At 42.5% G+C, this 22,615-nt stretch overlaps 2 protein-coding genes across 5 annotated transcripts in view; one reads left to right on the forward strand and one right to left on the reverse strand.

Moving 5' to 3' along the window:
* LOC128983700 (WD repeat-containing protein 11-like) overlaps positions 1-22,615 on the forward strand; it is a 221,408-nt gene that overhangs the window by 10,840 nt on the left and 187,953 nt on the right. The window lies entirely within an intron of this gene.
* LOC128983702 (uncharacterized) lies at positions 495-15,646 on the reverse strand. The gene is made up of 2 exons (XM_054403104.1): positions 14,882-15,646; positions 495-849 (listed from the first exon to the last, which is right to left on the reverse strand). The coding sequence occupies exons 1-2, from the start codon at positions 15,290-15,292 to the stop codon at positions 796-798; spliced, it is 465 nt and encodes a 154-aa protein (XP_054259079.1). The 5' UTR covers positions 15,293-15,646; the 3' UTR covers positions 495-795.

Genomic DNA, 22,615 nt, shown 5'->3' on the forward strand with positions numbered 1-22,615 from the left:
GACGGACGAGCTACTGCGTAATTAACACTTCTACATCTCACGCGCAACTGCTCAAAAACCGACGCAATGCTGAAGGCCTGAGGTGTCTCAGCCAATCAGAGCGTCGGATTTGGTCGAGGCTAGTGCCGTTGACCGTGCTGATGTCGGCAAGACGTACATTGTCCGAGGCTAGATCGCACTATTCCAGCTTCATAACTTTGCTCACAATTATAATAGAATAATTTGATTTCGGTCTTTGGCGCTCGGAAGAAATCTACGAAGGGCTGGCGATGCTTCCTGATGTTATGGAGTATTGTTTGGCTTATTTTTAATTAGTCACAGCCGCCAAAAAAGCTTGTGATTATTGGTTGTCAATAATCTTATAATAAATACATATTCCAAACTATCCCTCAAATTTTGCTGATGGAATATTAATATAATGCAAGGAGGGGCGGGTGTGACACACCCCCCACCTTAAGCCAATGCTGCCCCCAGCATGGGAGTATGACGTTCTTATCTCCTGCAGCACGTTGTTCCGTAGTATCGTCGGCTCAACTGTGGAGCCAGTGCGAGCCTTATCAGACCGAAATCAAATTGTGGGGAAAATCGGAGTAGGCGCGCGCCACGTCATCGCTTTTTACAGGGAATATTTAGTGTTATTATTATATTTCTGTATTATTTTTTTTTATATTTTTTATTTAGCTACGAGTACCGGTATGCGCTACGTAGCTCGTTCCGCCTCGCTATTACACACTTAACTTAATTTCAGTACGGTTTCATTACATTCCTCATATTACACAAATACAATTTCGTTAATTAATAAAATAACAGAGAACATCTCCCATCACTTATTATCAAATTACGCAGTTCCTTAACGACTAAATACAGAACTTAAACTATACAATGCTATGAATGCTTCCTTGAACTTGACTCCAATCGAGTCAAAACATTGCGGACAAACAGCTGTTGCCTCCGTCATCACAACAAGATAAGACAAGGACTGCTGAACCACACCACTTGTTATCTCTAGCGCGCAGCCCGCGCAGGGGGAACGCTTGCTTGAGTTCAACCATTATGTTCTTACAGCTTTTGTCTTTATTTATATTTATTTTCATTTTTTTTTTATATTTTATTTATTTATTTTATTCTAACTGCTAACCATTACTTATTCCGATACCCGTGGTGGGACTCAGCAATCATGAAGAACACGCTACGTATCTAAACTTATTCCCTAAACAAAACCCGGCCAATACAGGCTAACAACAACAAAAGAAAGTTAAATACAGCAAATTTTACCACAATAATACATAGTCCACATGACACTGCTACTACGGCATTTCGTTACAACATTCTCATTATGGCACGCTTGCTCGATAATCGTTTAACCACCAGGCACATACCATGTTTGTTTATTTATTTGTATTAGACTAAGGTTTACTATATATATGTATTTTTTTTTCCTACCCGCTTAGGGTTGTAATCAATCAAGGTCGTAAGAAGTAAATCACTGGGTTGGAGATTAAGTGTTAATTTTGAACGCTAATCACTCGATATGGTGAAGCCGCACGAGCTTTCACTTGGGGTCGGTCCATTACTCAGTCACCCCTGCAGATAAGAAAGGTAAGTGCCTGGAGTTACCCGTCCCATACTCACTCTAGCTACGTCAAGTGTTACCACGCATTTCCACTTATATTCAGATATATGTTTGACTACCCAACATTAATCTACCGTTTTCCCAAGAATTACATTACTCTACGGCTGAGGTACCCCCTTACACTTATGTACTATCCCAACCTTATCCATTATACTCCAGAGTTAAGCTCTTCTGTTACATCACAATAGCAGAATGCTAAAGACACCGCAAGTGCCATGCGAGACGTACGACTAATCACGACCATCTACTTCATTTTAATGGTACCTCAGCTGGTTTATTTACAACGAGAAGATAAAAACAAGAAAACTTAGCTAACATTGTGGGAGTAGGAGTCTGATAATGGGAGATATCTAGTCTTGCTGTCGGGTTGCAAGGCCGGCAGCAAGGCTTTTACCCTTTTTTTTTAACAATGAAAAGGTTTCTTCCCCAGTACCCACGGTCCAGTGGCCAGCCTTCCCGCAAGTACCAGAGACCTCTTCGTTAGCCTCCGTTATCACTTTCTGTCTGAGAGACTCAATTAACCAATTATTGATAGAACAACAAAAGATCGTTACATCATTATCAGTCCCCTACCATGGTTTCCCAAAAATTTGAACCATAACAATACATACATAACATAAATCACCCTACAATGGTTTCAAAAGAAAAAAAAAGACTTATTACCAGGGTGTCTAGTAGTCGGGAAAATCGGGAAAGTCGGGAATTAGTATTGAATTTCAAAATGGTCTTGAAAAGTCGGGATTTAGTCTTAAATTTGATTTCAAAGTCGGGAATTTTCATGATTTTGCCGCGATCGTCGTCTTGCGTTTACGTAACCGCAAAAGCCGATGATGATGTCTACAGGGCCTCGGGAAACGATCACGATTTTGCCGCGATAGTGGACGACGACGATGACGTTTCCGAAACCACGAGAGACGACGATGACGTTTCTGTGAGAGCGGGAGATTACGATAACGTTTCCGTGACCGCGGGAGACGACGATGATGCCTACACGGCCGCGGGAAAGGTTCATGATTTTGCCGTGATTGCGGACGACGACGATAACGTTTCCGTGACCGCGGGAGATGACGGTGATGTCTAAACAGCCGCGGGAAATGTTCATGATTTTGCCGCGATCGCGGACGACGACGATGACGTTTCCGTGACCGCGGGAGATGACGATGATGTCATTGATGTCTACAAGGCCGCGGGAAATGTTCATGATTTTGCTGAGATCGCGGACGACGACGATCACGTTTCTGTAACCGCTGCAGTGATGATGTCTAAACGTACGGTACGTGGAAGATTTCATGATAAAAAAAAAAACCAAATTTGCTAGTTAGAACTTTTTATTGCTGCATTATTTCTTTACTTGAAAACACCACATTGTTATAATACTACTTTATGACAAAGACAGGGGTTGGTGTAGTATTATTTAGAAAATTAGGTATAAATAATTTGCTATAAAAATTGGTATCGGTATCAAAAATTGAGAATTGATACAGTTTGGTATCAACAACCACTAATTGTTGAAAAAACTAGTCTTGAAAAATCTGGAATTAGTCTTGAAAAGTCTGGAATTAGTCTTGAATTTTATAATGGAAATAAACTAGACACCCTGTATTACATAACATTACATACATAATATAAATCACCCTACCATGGTACAAGAAAGGAAACGAATTAGGGCGCCCTATACTTCCCTAGGCAAATCCTTACATACAAAAGGAAGGAAATTCTTATAACTTTATATCCAATTCTCTTTTAACAAAGAGTCACTGACCCTCGTTAGGGCGGTCTGTCCCGTTGTCGCGGCTAACTCCTCGGTACGGTCGCACTCGACGCACTTCCGCGTTGTCCATTTCGTCTTGACCGAACCGACGCGCACGTAAAAGAACGTGAGTCCGAATAATCACGGCATCCTTTGCAGTGATTAGGCTGTAGTCTTACCGGTGATTGAGGTCCTTACAGTCACCTCTGGGGCTGCAGTCCCCTCGTCCGAGTCAATAGTTTGAGTAGCTACTCAAGTCTCCACATCAGTCTCGAGATCTCTCAGGCCAGCAAACGTCGGTGGCGCTCTGGTCACGGTCACAGTCCCCCTCACTCGTCTGCTTGGCAGGGAACGCCTGAGCCATGCGGCAACCGCGCTCCAGTTCCTGAAAAACACACACAGCAGTACAAGGCTCACCACAATAGTTATCACAAGTGTTGCTCCTAACACATTCCTCCGCATTGCGTCCCTATATTCGTGGTGGGACCGTAACCGTACGAGGGCACTCTCCAATGGGTACTCTCGCACGTCAACGGGGCCCAGCTCATCGTCAAGCCCTTTCAACACTTCCAAGGCAACATTCACATCCTTATCTATCAGGGTGGTCTCTACCGGCGAGAACATGGAATCTAAGTCAGGGATTATGAGCTTACTGTTCTGCATCACAACCACGACATGGGAAGCTCTTCGTTACACCCCCTCTACAGCTCAAGCGCAGCTGGTAGCGGCTAACAGGTTATGTCAGGCAGGCGTACGCAGGCGCGAGCAACAAAATGAAATTCTCACCAGGGGAAGATCTCTCACCACTCTCCCCTACAGCTCAAGTACAACTGGTAGCTGCTAGCAAGTTAGGCTAGGCAGGCGTACGCAGGTACGAGCAAAAACACTCTCACACTCACAGCGCTAAACACATTAGCCTCAGGGGACGCTCTCTTACCACTCCCCTCCACGCTCAAGTACAACTGGTAGCTGCTAGCAAGTTAGGCTAGGCAAGCGTACGCAGGTACGAGCAAAAACACTCTTACACCCGAGTTACAGGGGGACCACCGGCAGAAAGATTTCTTGCCAAATAAAAAAATCACTATCCTAACCAGGACTCTCAGGGTCCCACACGAGTTTATTGCTGCCAAATGAATGACAGGCCTAACTCAACAGTACAAATTACGCAGAGTCTTAATGAAGCTCAAGCTTACTTTGTGACTTCAACTTAATAAACGGTCCCCCAACAAAAAAAAACACAACATTTTCATGACACCTGGACCTAGTCCACACGGAATTTAGCATGTTGCCGTGCGTAATATGATGCAGCGCGGGCAAGCAAGCAATCCCAAACGTGGTCAAACACCTGAGGCTCAGACCACACCTCCACCATGACTAAACTTAATTCACTTCTTCATAAAATGAAATTTTCCCAACTGCTTTAGAATTTTGCACATTTTCAAAATAATTTCCCCCCGCAAGTCACATTTTCATATACTTTTACAACAAGGCTAAAACGAGCATAATTCAACAACCCCAACTCAGTTCAGGGCCAATGACAGGTACAAATTTTGGGCTACCCTACTGACTTATACTATACAACTAATCAAACCAGATCCATCAGCATCAGGGACAGTGTTGAGTTGATACTCCAACAGCACGTCCGCAGCAAGGAGTCTCTATGTGTCCCGGTCAACAGGGACAGCAAGGCCTGGCTTACACTCCTATATAAACTGTTCTGTATAACAAACAGAAAGGATTATCCAGTGCACATTTAAATACCATAAACTACTAACCAATTCATCAATTTTATAATAAAAAAAAAATTCCTTTTACTATCATCAGCCCCCGACTCATGTTTCCTTTCCCTTCTCAATGGGAAACAAAAGCAGAGATACTCGCCCTACATGGACAAAAAGGATTGACATCTCACTTAGCTCCTGTATACACTACACAACGTCTTAGCCCCGCTTTGTTCACCAAACTTGTAATTTAAAAATCGAATAAAACATTCCCACTTTGCGGTTGTACATCCCCACGTCTATCAGAGGGTCCGGGACCCCCACCGGGTCCGAAAGAGCACCTGCTTGATCACGTATCACATTATCCCTGGGTTAGGTGCATTGGCCTACTGCGGCCCCAACATGCTACCCCGTAGGCTGCCTAAAAAAATAATATATTTTTCCTACCTCGCCACTTATTGTCTACTTTAATGTTAGTGGCTCAAAGCACGTTTCGAATCCTAAAATTCCAAATTAATTTCCTGCCACGTCCCATAAAACTCATTTTCCGGTAAAATATAAGAAAACCAAAATTCAAATTTAACTAGCCAAAGGTCAGATTTGCCTGTTTCCATTATTTTCGAAAGCATTACCCATCGTTCACAGCAATTACGACAAAACGAAAATAATATATTTAAAAAAATAGGTGATTCAAGGGAATAACTTATCTCTCTTTTTTTTTTAAATTATATATACGGACACAATGCCACGCAACCCCCTCCATCCCAGTCTTTGCCCTACTTCCCGCCAGGTAAGACCCAGTGAACCAGATATCGAACACTCCTACCTTTATATTTTTCTTGAGGGTCACTTCTTCTCCACTGACATTGGCAACTCTAACCCAGCAGCGCTGACTGCGTACTTTGGTTAAGGTGCGAGCCAGGAAAACGCCCTTCTGCGGTATTTCTACGGGCTCAGCTACGACGTCCATGCCCTCCAGCGAACCCATAGGTGCTAGGAACTTATTCAATCTTACTTCGATATTTTTTTCACATCGTGGTGGTAGAACGACCTTGGTATAATTGTATACGAAGGGTTCTCTGGGGGTGGCACGGTTCTTAACGGTTTCTCGGTCGCTCGAGGGAGACTTCGGGGCCGGTTCTAATTCAGGACCGGGCGCCGTCGCCTCGCGGCTCGGGTCAGGTACACTTTCGCCCTTCAGGAGACGATTCAGCCAAATTTCTTTGCCGAAAATTCTGAGCACGCCTGTTTTTACCAATACCAATACCTTGCCCTCAGCGGATTCAATGCGCCCAATGGCGACAAGCTCCTGCGTCAAGTTTCTGACCTCGGGGACTATTCTGACGCTCTTCTCTACCCTACGACACTGTCTACTGGTCGCCGGTAATACCCTAATTTTTATGGGTGCTCTTATTGGCGGGGTCCAGCGGCGGCGACTCCACTGGGCCCTTCCCCGTTTCCCGACGTCCTTCCAAGGTTGTTTGGCCGCACGCGACAAAAGCGCTGTATATGGTTTTGTTGTTATATAGTTTTGTTGCACCGCCAGCAGACTATGTTAGTCGCTGGGCTGGGGCCTGGCGTTGTACACTACCTAGAGAGATGTCCCTTCGAATGACATCTGTAACAGGTGATTTCGGAGTCTCTCACGGTTTGGAACACCTTTCTCGCTGGGGGGTCGCGAGCGCCGCTCCCTTGTCTGAGGTGCACAGGGGTATACGCCAAATCAGGCTCCATCACGTCATGTTCCCTACGAGTGCCCCGCGTTGCATCGGACCGGTAACGACCTGCTTCGGCCTTTCGACCCAGCTGTCGCAGCTGTTTGATCGACTCTACGTCAAATAGGGCTAAACGGTCTTGTAGTTGGGGACTCAAATTATGATATATCTGCTTCAGCCTAGTCTCCTCAAATTTTGCTGATGGAATATTAATATAATGCAAGGAGGGGCGGGTGTGACATATATAATAGTTTTGCCAGCATATCTGAAAATATGCAAACCAACTGCTGTTCTTAATATAAGAAGGTTTCAACTGACTACGATAAGATCCCCGTGCGTAGAACGGGCACACAGCTAGTTATTATATAAATGAGTTCTTTACCCTTTATTTGTTATATGAATTACATCATTTTATTATTTACTTAACTAGCAGTTTGCCCGTTCTTAAGTTTTTATAGTGGAATCGCTGCATGCGTTTCTATTGACCCGTAATATCGCCGTCAATAAATTTCGCGTGAGCGCTTCGTCACTATTCTGGCCCCTGGAAGACGCTGAAACGTTCCTGAGATACTACATTGATACCGTAGTATCCGAGAACATGTCCTCTATTAAGTTTTTATAGTGGAATCGCTGCACGCGTTTCTATTGACCCGTAATATCGCCGTCAATAGATTTCGCGTGAGCGCTTCGTCACTATTCTGCCCCCTGGAAGACGCTGAAACGTTCCTGAGATACTACATTGATACCGTAGTATCCGTGAACATGTCCTCTATTAAGTTTTTATAGTGGAATCGCTGCACGCGTTTCTATTGACCCGTAATATCGCCGTCAATAAATTTTGCGTGAGCGCTTCGTCACTATTCTGCCCCCTGGAAGACGCTGAAACGTTCCTGAGATACTACATTGATACCGTAGTATCCGTGAACATGTCCTCTATTAAGCTTTTATAGTGGAATCGCTGCAGGCGTTTCTATTGACCCGTAATATCGCCGTCAATAGATTTCGCGTGATCGCTTCGTCACTATTCTACCCCTTGGAAGACGCTGAATCGTTCCTGAGATACAACATTGGGTATCAATGAATACCGAGGTATGCGTGAACATGACCTCTATCAAGTATAGCCTAAAGTAGTATCTGGCGTCGCATTACTATTGAACCATCTTATACCCACCAATAGATAGTAGATAGCCCACAGTAGATAGCCGGTAGGCGAGCGCGTCGTCACGTCTATGGTTCTTAATAGACGCTGAATCGTTCATGAGATACTACATTGATACTGTACTGTGGTATGCGTGAACATGTCCTCAATCAAGTGTGCATAGTGGAAGTTTACAGTAATATATTATTTGTTTGACCTGATTTTTGTCTCACTGTTTGGTTACAAATATAGTGGACGAGTTATGGTGTATAATTATATAGTATTAATTGGTTTTACGTACTTTTAAATGACAGCATACTCAAATAACAAGAAACGAATTGTAAACAAAACACAACCTATACAGTAAACCTGACAAAAATAAAATTGGCTTCGTAATAATTTGATGCGTGTATAATAGAATGAAATAAACTATTATTAAAGGAAATGGTCATTACAATACATAAGTACTAAAAAAACAACAACAAAAACTAACTAATGAAACATATCAATATTTCCAATAATCATCACTACTGACCGAATGACATTTTAAAACGAATTGCATCTCTCTCTCTCTCTTCCTCCCCTCCCCCCACCCGCGAGCTCAACAGTTACAGTTCAATGCCCACAACCTCTCCTCTCCCCCCCCCCAAACACAAACACGGGCGCGCGCTGCCCGCGCTCCACAGTACACACACACACATGCACTAGTTATTGGCGAAGTTATTGGCAGCTTCACAGAAGTGAATTAAGTAGCCTATGTGATAATCCTTTTAATTCTTAACAACATAGTGCAACCCCCTATTCCGGTAAAAACTACGGTTCAAAAGTTCTTGCAACTTATGTTATTTTCCCATAAAACTATGACTAACCCGAGAAATGGATTTAAAAAAATAAAAACAATCTGATTGAAATTCTTCTGTGGTGGTCCTTATAATTCTAAACCAAATAGGCTAGTGCAACATGTAAGTTAGGCCTACCTACCTATTCATTATAAAAATTATCATTGTAAAATCTTTAAAATTAACAACACTTAGTGAAGGAATAGTAATTTCTTTACTCCAAACAAATAATTGAAAGATAAATCGTATTAGGATAACCGAAAAATGTTTTCTTATTTGCTTATGTACAAAGAAAACTTGTTGAGACCAAACTATTGTTTGGATCTCCCAGACTGTAAAAACACCCCCGTTGCATAGTCAATGCCCACAGGGACGAGACCGCGAGGATCTCTCAGCTTTTGTAAGCTGGGGTACGGTGAAAGTTTACGATTCCCCGTTTATGGCCCTATAATTTAGCAAATGAAGACCCCACATCGGCAGCTACAGACCACCCAATGTATAAAAAAACACCCTGGTCAAAAATCTGGTTCTGCTGTAGGCCTATACAAATAAATGCTTTTTCAATGCGTTTAAGGAGAATATCCCCCTCCACCCTTCATACGCTGGGGTTCTCGTTATCTGGTTTGAAAAATAATTTGACAAATCTGCATCGCAAAATAATTCAGGCATTTTGCATTACCCTTTTTACAAAGTTGTATGATACTTCAGTTGATATAGGCTAATGATAAAAGAAATTTAATATAAATTGTAAAATATAATATTTATTACGTATACCGGTAACCATGAATATAATTAATATAATAAGGGTAAATGTAAATAGTAATGAAAAAGCATAAATGAATGGCTCCCCGGAAAAACGTTCCAAGCGCCAGAATTAGAGTTTGCAGGTTTTTGATAGAAAAACGTTCCTTGTGCTTTTGTCCATCAAGTGGTGTCATCTTTTGGCCGATTTTATAACTAAAACATTGAATTATGGGTTGGGGAATTTGGCACTCCCTGGAAGAACGTTCCTTGTGCAGCGTATTGGGCGGACAAGACCATGTCTTCACCAGTGTCAGGCCTTATTAAACAATTAAATAGAGGAAAAAAACTAAAGTTAAACATAGATTTTTGGAAGAAGAAAGTTAAGAAGAGTCATAGAAATAGCGGAAAAGAGTAAAAAAAAACTACAAAAATAAAGTAGTGCCTGAAAAAGTACCTATTTCTGAAGTAATTGGAAAAACGTTACTTGTGCTACAATGCACACTACAGTAGTTGAACACTATAACGTTTGTGATCCAGAATATTTACCAGGACATAGGAATTTCATTTCCATTTCGAAATACTTATTATTAGTAAATTACAACCTAGCTGTTGTCAATTTACTGTTTACTGTCTTATATGTTATTTTTGTTAAGTGAATGTGCTGATTTATTTAAGGATTTCTCATGTTCCTGCACACACAACGGCTGCAAGACTATACCTTTTGTGATTGACTATACTGTTGACTATACTGTACCAAGATAATACATTTTTTTACAAGATTTTGTGTGTTCTTTTAGTTAAATGAAGTGCAATATTGTAAAATTAAAAGTCCCAAGCACACAAACAATATCAGCTTAATACAAAGGCAAGGGGTTATGCACGTGTCATTAACAAGATATTGTGTATTCTTTTATTAAAATAAGATTCAATATTGTAAAAAAAATCTTTCACTTGCAGTTTGAGAATTTCTGTACCTAAGCAATAAAAATAATGAATTATTAAAACTTTATTCTTTACAAAATGTTCCAAACGCCAGTATTGTAGAGTGCTATGTTTCAGTAGAAAAACGTTGCTTGTGCACATCAACTATGCCCAAGCAACGTTTTTCCACTACATTTACACTTAAAGTGTCAAAAGCTTAATAATTTGGATTTTTACTTGAAAAAAATCCATAGCCTATAACATTGTTTTGACTAGACCTATAAAGTAGAATCTAAAAAAATCCAAAAATAATCTTTAAAAAATTCCTCTCTTAACGTTTTTTTTTAGTTTCTGTAAAGTTTACAAAACGGCGCATGGAACGTTTTTCCAGGGAGCCATTCAAATAATAGCATAGCCTACACAAAGAACAAAACACATATCTATCTACAGTTATTAAAACCAAATAAAATAAAAAATTAGTGAATCAACGATTGAATCATTTAAATCGAGAATACCGGTATAGTTTATATTCTAGAAGATTTTTTATATTTTAGGCACTGAGGAGGTTAGTTGAGTTGGCTTAAAGATTTTAAATAATAAAAATAAAAATCACTATGCATTTTTTGTGTTAAATAAGTTGTGTTAAATATTAAATAGTTAAACCTATTAATGAAAAAGTAATAACATTAAAAACAATCAGGAGCAACCATTAAAATACTTTTCGCAAAACAATTTAAGTAAAAGCGTTTTAACTGAACCATGCCCTCGTGCCTGCACCCAGACTAACGACTTGGAAGCGTGATCCATGCGCAGGCCCGAGGAGCGGCTCACCAAACTTTACTAAACAAAATGAGAACCATGGATGGAAGTTCAAGAACAACACGCCATTTGAGAGAAACGAGCTGTAATAAACAATTTAAAAGCACAAAAACAATAATTAACAACAATGCATGAATTAATTACCTTTGGATAACTTTAACTAATTTGAGTTACCAATCTGGCCTACTAACTTACAATCATTTCTTTTAATCATCAACTATCAGAAAGATTTAATAAAAAATTTAACCTTTAATAAAAAATTACCAAAATTAACAAATTATAACAATGGATAGATTTATTTCTTCTTAAATTTGCATTTAGAACTTGGTAACAGTTATTTAGGGGCCCCAAAAATTGAATTTAATTGAATAGGCTAATTAATAAATTATAAAATTTAAATTGTCAACAAGTAGGCTAATAGACTGTAGAATAAAATTTTAAAACAGATAACAACAATAGAATGCTGTGCTTATAAATATTTAACGAGTAATAAAAATTTTAAGTCCAATTGGCAACAGAACAATAAATAAATCTGTAGATAAAACAAATGCACAAAACAGGAACTTGCGGTACGGCGGAATGTTCAAGGTAGACACAGAGCACTGGAGCCGTTGAAGCTAGACGGAGAGGGGTTGGCCAGAGACCCAAAGGAGGCCCCAAGGTGTAAATATTTCTCCGCCATGCTCCCGGGGTCACAGGTTGACAGCTCACATGGGCCCCAAAAGGCTCGCAAAAAGTGTCTGCGAGGTTAACTAGTTGATTGTCACGCAACCTCTGACAATCCCGGCACAGGGGAGAAAAAGTGACGCACAGAGTCATTGAGTGGAGCTTGAACAGCAATAAAGCGAACACAAACTAACCTACTATACAAAAAAACACTTTGACTATTGATTATGAGTCGTGACATTCGCCAGTGGAAATAGTCACGGTTCATAATGTTTGTCATTTTTTGTAAATACAAACGAAACGACCAAGTAACTTTATACCTAAATGGGTTAGTACCAGTAATGTTAAGTTTTACTTTTAAATAGTTTTAAACCATAAATAAGTGCCGTATATTTTATACTTTGTTAACCTACTAAACACCATCGAGCTATGCTCGGTCCCCTACTGTTCAGTCTAATTACCGTCACAAATTGCAGTACCTTAATATAAATGAACTAAACAACCTTTTAACTGCACAACAAAGTAACGCTCGGTCCCCTAATGTTCAGTTTAATTACCGTCACAAATGGCACTACGGTTTTTTTTTTTTTTAAGAGAGAGGAGGTAAAAATGCTTTTACGCACACAGGTAGCCAGCCTGTAGTGTGAGACTCCAGAGCTTGTCAGACTACTCACTAAAATACCCCCTCTACTCTGTTGGACACAGACCTGAGATTGTTTGTCACATTACTTCAGGTCAGGTCAACGTGTGACCTAAGCCCTCAGAGCTCGCGCCGTTTCTGGCATTCAATTTCTTTATGACCTAGACTGCATCTCGGTCAAGCTCTAGCTTCTTTGTGCGGAGAATATCCTGGACGAAATGTGACATACAGGTCCAAAATTTCCTCACCCTCCGTCATCATCGGAATGACCGTGTCCACCAACAACTGCCCTACATGTTGTTCAGCCTCCAGGCGGGAACCTTCCCAACGCTGGCAGCGGAAGAAGGTGTGCTCCGCGTCGTAGGGAGTGCCTGGGCAGTAGATGCAATCGGGTGACACGGCTTTGCCCATCCTGAACAGGTACGACCGAAAAAACCCGTGACCTGTCAGAAACTGGGTAAGGTTCACCTCACCATACCGTCGGTCAACCCAAGGTTGGACTTGCTGAATCAGTCTCCTGGTCCAGCGTCCCTGTGACTCCTGTTCCCAGCTCTCCTGCCAGAGCTGGTAGGTGCGGTTGCGCTCCTCCATTTTTGTATGGTCCTAGGTCTCCACGGCGCTGATAAATCGCTTTCCTCTCTGCCGCCAAAAGTTTGACGGCACTCTGGCAAGCCGCATCCTATACACCTCCTTATTGAGCGTGTCTGCCCACACCTCCGCACCATACAGGAGCACAGACTGAACTGTAGACATCAACAGCCTTCTGCGACTGGAACGAGGACCTCCGACATTGGCCATTAACCGGCTAAGAGAAGAGATCACCTTAGCGGCCTTGTCCGCCGTTCGGAATATCTGGTCCCGCCAGCTAAGCTTAGAGTCCACCATGACACCAAGATACTTGGCGGCACGAACGGACTGGACTTCGACGTCCCCCACCCTCAACGGCACAATGGTGTCAATCCGCTTTTTGGTCAGAATCACGATCTCAGTTTTATTCAGCGCGAGTGAGGGACCGTGATCTGCCATCCATGCGTTTATAGTTCGCATGACTCGGTTTAATTTTAGCTGGGCCAGCTCAACACTACGAGCAGCTATTAAAGCTGCAATGTCATCTACGTACCCAACTAAAACGGTTTCTTCAGGCATTTCAGACCTAAGGAGGCTGTCGTAGGCAACGTTCCAGAGGACCGGGCCGAGTATGGAACCTTGGGCAGCACCAGAAGTGACACTCATCGTCCGCGGGCCTTCAGTAGTATCATACATGTGTAGGAGGCGGAACCGGAGGTAATCCTCTATAATGCGCATGAGGTATGCCGGGACGTGGGAGTTGTTCTCCAGAGCGTCCAGCATATCGCACCATCTTGCAGAATTAAATGCGTTTCGCACATTGAGTGTAACGAGCAGCACAACCCTACGAGAGTAGTAATTAAAATCCTCAGCTCTCATCACGGCTTGCTTCACCTCTTCAATAGCGTCGACCGTTGATCGCCCCTTCCTGAAGCCGTATTGGCGAGGGCTCAGGTCCCCCGCAGCAACCACGGCTGAATTCAGTCGGGAACGGATCAACTTCTCTAGGACTTTCCTAGCCATATCCAACATGCAAAGGGGTCTGTAAGAGGACGGCAATTCTGGGTCTCCTTTCCCCTTCCCTACGAGCACGAGCCTAGCTTTTTTCCAACACAACGGAAATACCCCCTCTGCCAGGCAGGGGTTATACATGCTCAGAAGAATCAAGGGATTGATTGAAAAAACCTTCTTAAGAGCCTCGCCAGGTACCCCATCAGGTCCAGGAGCCTTGTTGTTTTTTAGGGATAAAACGGCAGTCTCCAGCTCCTCATGAGTGAAGAGTGGGACATCGTCCATCATCTCAAACTCACGCAGTGGGCGCAGAATATGATCCGGAAAAAGGGATTTGACAACTCTCTCCATAGCGGCCCCCTCCATGACGGAAGGGTGAGAGCGAGTGGTGAGTTTTTGGGTTACTTGTTTGTAACCCAGGCCCCACGGGTCGGAATCTACATCATCCCTTAGTGTTTTCCAGCAATTGTGTTTGCTCCGGTTGATGGCCTGGCGGAGAGACTTCCTCGCCACCTTATAGCTCTCCAGCTTACGGCGTCTATCCAAGGGTGCCCTGGCCCTGGTAGCGAGTCGTCTAGCTCTCAAAGCAGCTCGGCGCAAATCCGCGATCTCTGCAGTCCACCAGTATACGGGTCTCCTATCGCAACGGAGTCTCTTGCAGGGCATTGACTCATCACAAGCCTAGGCAATCAGCCCCATCATCGATGTAACTATAGCCTCTGCATGAGCCATGCCAGGTGCGGCAGGCACCGCTGGCACTCCCCGCAGGATGGCCTCGGTGAATTTAGCCACGTCCAGTTTTTTGGTGTTCCACCGAACCGGCACTTCCCGAGATGCAGCAACTTGTCTCGGGAGGCGATCTAAGACATCGAAAATAATGTATTGATGGTCGATGGCCGTATAATCCTCCAAGACTCTCCAGGCTGTGATCCTTGGCAGAAGAGACTCAGATGCGAGGGTTATGTCTGGGATCGTTCCCCTCATCCCGGGTCGCCAGAACGTTGGCGTGTTGCCCTCGTTGATTACAACGAGTCCGGCCCTGGCAGCAAAGTCCAGGATGTACTTCCCCCGGGAATTTGTGAGGGTCATTCCCCACTCGACAGCCCTAGCATTAAAATCCCTACCCATGACAACGTGTCCTGTGGTATTGCGCACGCTCTCTTCCAGGCGGTCTATCTTCTCGCGGAAGTCATGGATAGCCTCGTTGGGAGTGAGGTAGACACTGTAGTAGGTGACGTCCTTGCACCGAACCCAAACAAATCCGTGGCCCTTTCCATGACCCCGCACTTGCACTTGAGCTGTATTACGCACCCAGAAAGCAGCAGTACCAAGACTATCGGGGAACCAAAAGGGTGGGACCCTATTCCGGTACTAGTACTGCTCGCTGACCAAGAGCTTGTCAACACCGTGTTCGAGGGCAAGCTGACTGAGAAGCGCGTCAGCTGTCCTGGATCGCCCAAGATTACATTGGACTATTCTTATTTTCGTGGGTGGGCTTTTGCTTGCTGGAGCGCAGTTTTAAAAGCGCTGCACTGCCCAGACCCAGCTATATGTTTGGTGTTTTTGTCCGCGAGCCCATTTTCCTTACAAAGAAAGCAAGATTCGACTTGGCAGTTCCTGCGAGCGTGACCCACCCCTCCGCACCGGAGGCAGTGCTTGCCTCGGTCGGGCCCCTTGCAATTTCGGGAGGAATGACCGAAACCGAGGCACCTAAAACACCTGGTTACTTCCACCCTCCGTCTGAGCCTGCAGTTGACCCAACCGACCCTCAAATGCTGGAGTGCCAACACCTTACTAGAGTGTGCGTCTGCCATTTCGGCGACCGCCATCCGCTGCTGGTTTCTATTTGGTTTTGTGAGCCACACCCTAAGAACAGCCGATGTTCCGGCAAGCTCGGGGACTGCTTTCTTTAGGGCCTCAACCACCTCACTCTCTGTCGACACACCATCTATGTCCCGAACCTCAACTGACGTTTTAGGCTCGAGTGCACGGACGGTGCCCTGGCCTTCCACGGCTGCCTTTAGTTCAGCAGCAAAAGCGGATTTGTCCTTTGACTTACCCAGTTCAAGGAGGACGTCCCCGCCCCGGGTTTGCCTAATCGACCGCACAACCGTATCGGTCTGCTCCGGTTTAGCTTTAGCCTTTATTATAGACATAGACATAGACTTTATTTGCACAAAACATTCCATACATGTCATAACATTTAGAATAAGTGCATTGTCAAAATTAAATCCATACATAAAATATTTAACATTAAAACTTTTAACTTAAAATTAAACACTTAAAAAAAAAATTTCTAAATTGTAGTTCTGTAAAAATCTTCAATTAAGTAAAAAGCCTTGTCAATAAGAAAATTATCTATTGTATCTTTAAATTTGGTTTTGCTTAATGACTTATAGCATGGCGGAAGCACATTGTACAATCTCAGCCCAGCGTACAATGGAGATTTTTCATATAGGGTCAAACGGTGTCTGGGGAGTCTAAATATATTTTCATTTCGGGTTTCATACCTGTGATTAAAATGTATTGTTTCTGGTAGCTCATTTTTAACTGAATGTATGTAATTTAATAATTCTAGAATATACAACCGCGTTAATGTATGAATTCTTAAATTTTGAAAATGTTTCTTACAAGAACTGCGTGGATGAGAGTTGGTAATAATACGAATAATACGTTTTTGTAACCTGAATAAAGTTTTAATACCAGTAGCTTGACCCCATAAAATTATGCCATATCTTAACACTGACTCCACATAAGCATGATAAACTACTTTAAGTGTCTCAATAGAAACACAGTCCCTTAAATGTATGAATAAAGATGATATCGACCTAATTTTGTTACGTAAATAATTCAAATGTGAATCCCATTTAACTGCGTCATCTACGTAAACCCCTAAGAATTTATGAGCTTCAACTAAATTAAAGGAACAGTTTTCCATATTTTTGTGTCTAGTAGAAAATTTAATAATATTTGTTTTTTCAACATTAAGTTTTAACCCATTTTCTAAAAACCATTGCTCCATGTCCTTTACCACACTTTGCAGAGAAGAAAACATTTCAGCTGTATTATTATTTTTGATCAAAGCAGTAGTGTCATCGGCAAAAAGAATTAGTTCTTTATTAATAGCTTTTGGAAGATCATTAATGTAAATAAGAAAAAAAAGTGGGCCCAATACTGAGCCTTGGGGAACACCTGTGGATATAATTTCCCATGGTGAATAATGTTTGTTGTTATCTTCTAAAATTAAAGTTCTTTGTTTTCTTTCAGAAAGGTAAGATTGTATTAAAGAAAAGCAACTTCCCCCAATCCCATAATCAATAAGTTTTAGCAACAGGAGTGAGTGATCCACACAATCAAAAGCCTTAGACAGGTCACAGAAAACACCTGCTGTGGCCTGAGACCTGTCCAAGGCCTCTGCAATCTCATTAACAAACTGAGTAAGAGCAGAAACTGTGCTTGAATTTTTTCGGAAACCAAATTGTTTATTGTAAAATAAATTATTACTTTCAAAATAATTAACTAGTCTATAGCTTATTACTTTTTCAAATATTTTAGAAAAATTACTTAATACTGATACTGGACGGTAGTTATTAATATCTGATTTTGAACCTTTCTTAAAAACGGGAGAAATTTGGGAGTTCTTGAGTTGATCCGGAAAAATACCATTCTTTAAACACTGATTTATAATAAGAGATAAGGGTTCGGAGATAATGTCAGCAGCAGATTTGATCAATTTAATTGGGATTTCGTCCCAGCCTACTGAAATTTTGTTCTTTAGAGAAAGGATGATCTTTTTTATTTCATCTTTATTAGTGGGGCTAAGATTGCACAATGTAACCCCACCATCACTGCAGTAGGATTTTACAGACGAATGAACACCATTGACAGAAGCCTTTTTTACATTCAGATTAATAACGGAATTACATAAAAAACTGTTAACTTGGCTTCAAAGTGCAATTCTCGATTCCTCTTACTGGAAATTCTTATACCTTGGGTCACCCAATTCAGAGTAGATTTATTAGTTTTAGCATTCTTTTTTAGTGATTTAACAGGAAATATATGATTGAAAGATAATAAAAAATTTCTCAAAAAACTATTGTAATTTTCATTGGGGTTTAAAGCGGGGTTAAATACAAAATTATTATTAGTGCTCTGTAGATATTTGCAAAATTCATCTGTATTTCTATCAGAGATGATTCTTTTCTTAAAATAACTAGAAGTATTCTTGATGGTTTTACACTTGGCTAGCTTAGGGAGGTTTATGAATATAGCATTGTGATCAGAAAGACCCAACTCAGTGTTTAACCTGTAATGGCAACTAAACGTTTATACCCAAGACTTCAGCGAATGATCTCCCCCCTGAGGGCTTAACCAAGATTGCCTCTGTCCTGGGCTTTTTTGGCCGCGACCTTTTAAGAGCGGGGGCCAAACCGGGCCCAATTTGGGCAACGTTTGTTGTTTGCGCCTTCACCGCCACATTTTTCTTGGAGGTGACCTCCACCCGCCTCTGCTGCCTCTTTTCCTTTCGGGTAAGACGCTTTTCCCATGCAGCCCTAGATGGTGTCTCAACGACTGATCCCTTACAGGAGCTTCCCCTTAGAGGGGTTACGGGTTGCTGAGGTTGCAGACGCTTTGTTGGGAAAGCAGCTACATCTGGGGAAGACCTGGGCCCGGCAGACAAAAGGTCTGTCTGGGTCTCCTTAGCCTTAACTTTAGCCCTTGTGGTCTGAACAGCCTCTTCCTTTTTTGGAGGGCTTTCCGTAGTGGATGGCCTTCTGCGTTTCTTGGAAGGCAGCGCCCTGTCATCGGGCATAGACACTACCTTCTCCGCAATCTTCTCCATGGCCGCCTTGCTTACCAACCGGCAGGCAAAAACAAATCCAAGGTCGTCTTCTAGCTTAGCCATGCCATTTTTGACCACTTGGTTAACAGCTTTCTGGGTCCGGAAGGTGTCCAGCATAGCTTTAATGGTCTCCTCCATGTCTCGAAGCCGGGTTTCGATGCTACTCTCTGCGTCAAGGTATTTCTGACGCAGAAGCACCATCCCTGAGCTCTCCGACTGCAACGTTGTTGTAAGGTGTTCCTCCAACAGCCCTTCACCAGACTTGAATGCTGGCACCGGTGGAGGGGAGACAGTCGCTCCCTTTACCAGCGAAGGTGCCAACGATATATTTTCTACCGTCAGAGGGGGTGACCTTGAAACACACCCTCCCCTCTTAAACGCCTTCTCCTCTTTACTGCTTGCCAAGCAAGCCCTCCATGCTACCTGAGGTTGAAATAGCCATAAAAATGTTTGCCAGCGCATCGTGCGGCAAGGGACGGCCCGGAATAACCAGGAACGGGTATACCCTCGGGGACGTAGCCCCTACACCAGTTCCCTGGGGCCCGGTCTCCGTTTGCCTAGTACCGAGAATCCTGACATACCGGGGGTCGCCCGTGGCAGTGCAGAGCCCGACCTCTGCACCCATGCCGCACTCCCTGACTAGGGCCCGAAGGGGCTGGTTCCTGACGACACACCAGAGAGGTCCCATCGGCAGTGCGAGGCACAAAACAGCCCTTTTGCACAGAAAGGGCACTCCCAAGGCTCAATAGTGCACGTCGGTCGAAAAAGAAGAAAGGAAAACACTCAAACCGGGGTTGAAAAAAAGAAGTGTAAAAAGGAAAGATGAAAGATTTCGAGGTACAAGCCAAAGGTAAGAAGCAAACTTGGCCTCAGAGAAAGTTGGGAGCATAAAGAGAAGGATCTCCCACCCCCTGTTAGTCGCCTTTTACGACAAGCCGAGGGAGGCTGCGGTCCTATTCTAACCCGGTACCGCACGGGGGAATGGCACTACGGTACTAAACAAATAAACTAACATAAATGAACTAAACAGCTTCTTAGCTGCACAACAAAATAATATACATATATCATTAAAATAATATACAATGAGCCTACCCCTCGCACCGTCCCCAGACGAACCACTATTGAAAGCGTGCCCCCCATAGTGACAGTGCGAGTGGTCGCCCCACATCCCTAACTAAAGTGAAAGGCCGTGGGTGAACAACAAAACAAAACAAATTGTGAACAAAGCCTATAATTAATCAAAATCAACAAAATAACAATGTCATCCATCCAAAGAATTAGGTACTTTAAATCATATCTTTCTTAAAAATTTACCCTTCTGAATTACAAACTGGAAAAGTGGTAACTGGAAAAGTTAGGCCTAACTATGAATAAATAAAAGATATTAACGGTAAATATTAAACTTTAAATAAATTAACAATAAATACTTAACAATAACTATTAAATAAATAACGGATCATGACTAGTAAGCTAAACCATAATTATTGGGGCCCCTTTCAAAATTTCAAATTCAGTCCAAAAATCTCAACAAATTTAAAATTTGGTAACTTGCGGAACGTGGTCATTTGTCACATCACACTAATGGTGGGTGGCGGTGATCCATCTGGAAGATGGCGGAGGGCGGCATAGTGGTATAAAGCAGATGAAGGCTTACTGGTCCCAGGAGCAGGGCAACGAGCAGCCCGAAGACGGAGAAGGTGTAGTGTCTCCCCGGGCGAACCTCTCCGGAAGCAGCAACCAGTAAGAGCCTCCCATCTGGGACCCTTTAAACAGTTTCCAGGTCTAACTAGTAAGAGTTCATATAACTGGAGTGTAACCTTAGGCCTACCTAGCTTTTCAAGCAAAAAAACTCCAAAAACCAATTTCCGCACCACTTGGACAACGTCCAAACCATTAAATAGTGATTTTATTAATACATATTCTTCTTTTAAATATAGGCTTTCATTTAAAACTGTCTAGAAAGTTAGAGTGAGAAAATTACTACAAATAAATTAATTCAGTTGAATAAAGCTCTAAAACATAACAATAAATAGACTCTAGAATTTTACTAACTTTAACAACACATTCTGACAGCAAAATTTTATAAAGATTGGAGTTGACAATAAAAAATATGAATTATCTGGTCCAGAAAAGTAAAATACACTAAATTAACACAAAAAAATTACACAAATACTATAATAAATACTTCAAAAAACAGTTTACACAAAATATAAAAAATTCTTTGGCTGGAGGTGCAATTTCGGGTAAACTTGGTAATAACTCAGTTATTACCAACCAAATTTGCTCAAAATGCTTTTAAAAGCTGTGGCACAAGTGCCCGCAGCTTTTAAAAGACAAACCCATGCCTACCAACTAGCCTGAGACTAGGAAGGGGGTCAGTTACCTACGGTCACTCAGAAAACAGAAATGCGCTAACCTAAAACCTTAATAACTCGGTCATTTATCAACCAAACTTAATGAAAATTGCAGGGGACAAGTAAGAACACAAATACCAACTAAAAATTACCGAGTTTGTCCCCTAGGAGGTGCCATTACTTAACAAAAAAAATTAGGCTAAGTGACATGGCCTACATTACAAATAAAAAAAAAAAAACCACTTTTACAGGGGACAGAGGGACAAAATTTACATTAAACAACATGTAGGCCACAACAACAACACAAAATTGAGCACAAACTAGGCCTTAGGCATAATAATAAGTTAACTAACAGGGACACAGAACAAACGGACCATAGCCCGCACAAAAGTGAGTTTCAAAGGCAGTTTTCTTGGGTAATATCTGGCCTAGAGTCTCGGGAAAAGCTTTGAAAACTTGACAACAATAAAAAACTACTAAACTAACCAGAAAACTTGTCGTTTTGACCACACCAAACTTAGCGAAAGGCCCATCAAAACTCTGAACAATTCCAGCCTCAGAAATGGGTCTAGCGCCTTGAAAAACAAGTAATTGGTAATTTAAAGTAATTCCAATGCACAGAAGGTGCTTAATACTTGTTTTTCACTAGCCAAAACCCACTCAAAGCCTGCACAACATGTGGCCGAAGGCCACTTCAGAGACTTTCTAACAACTTACTCATCCGACGTTCTCGGCACACTAAACTACATGTTACTGAAAATTAGGTTTGTATGCAACACAGTAGAAAAACTGAAAGGATGGTAAAAGATAATTTGACATAACCTTAAACACAAATCTTGACAGTAACCTATGACAGCCGCACGTCTTCTGGTTCACAAGTGTCAAGCGGACATTCACTCTGGGTTGCAGGTTTGCTGCCCGACCCAAACCCGACCGAGTTCCGGTGCGAGGCCAGCACTCGCACTATACAAAAACACTCAGGCGTGACATTGGTGAGACGCTTGGTGGACAAGTCACGGCTCAACCTCCCCCCCCAAAGGAGGACTTCCCCTCCAAAAAAAAAAGGAAAACAACCTCTCCCAATTCTAGAAGATCTCAACACCACAGATCAACTCAAGTGTCTGAAGTGGGGAACGCCAAAAGTCTTTCAACTGGAGGGACTACTCACCCCCAGGGTTTGTACTGGCCAGTGCTGGAAAATTTACTAGGAAAAAAACTTCAGCAGCGCACGAGGGACAGAAGAGGTGATCAAGC

The sequence above is a fragment of the Macrosteles quadrilineatus genome, unplaced genomic scaffold (genome assembly GCF_028750875.1).
Source record: "Macrosteles quadrilineatus isolate MER2022 unplaced genomic scaffold, UCM_ALF_1.0 Scaffold_1__1_contigs__length_201487025, whole genome shotgun sequence".
In the NCBI taxonomy this organism is placed as follows: Eukaryota; Metazoa; Arthropoda; class Insecta; order Hemiptera; family Cicadellidae; genus Macrosteles; species Macrosteles quadrilineatus.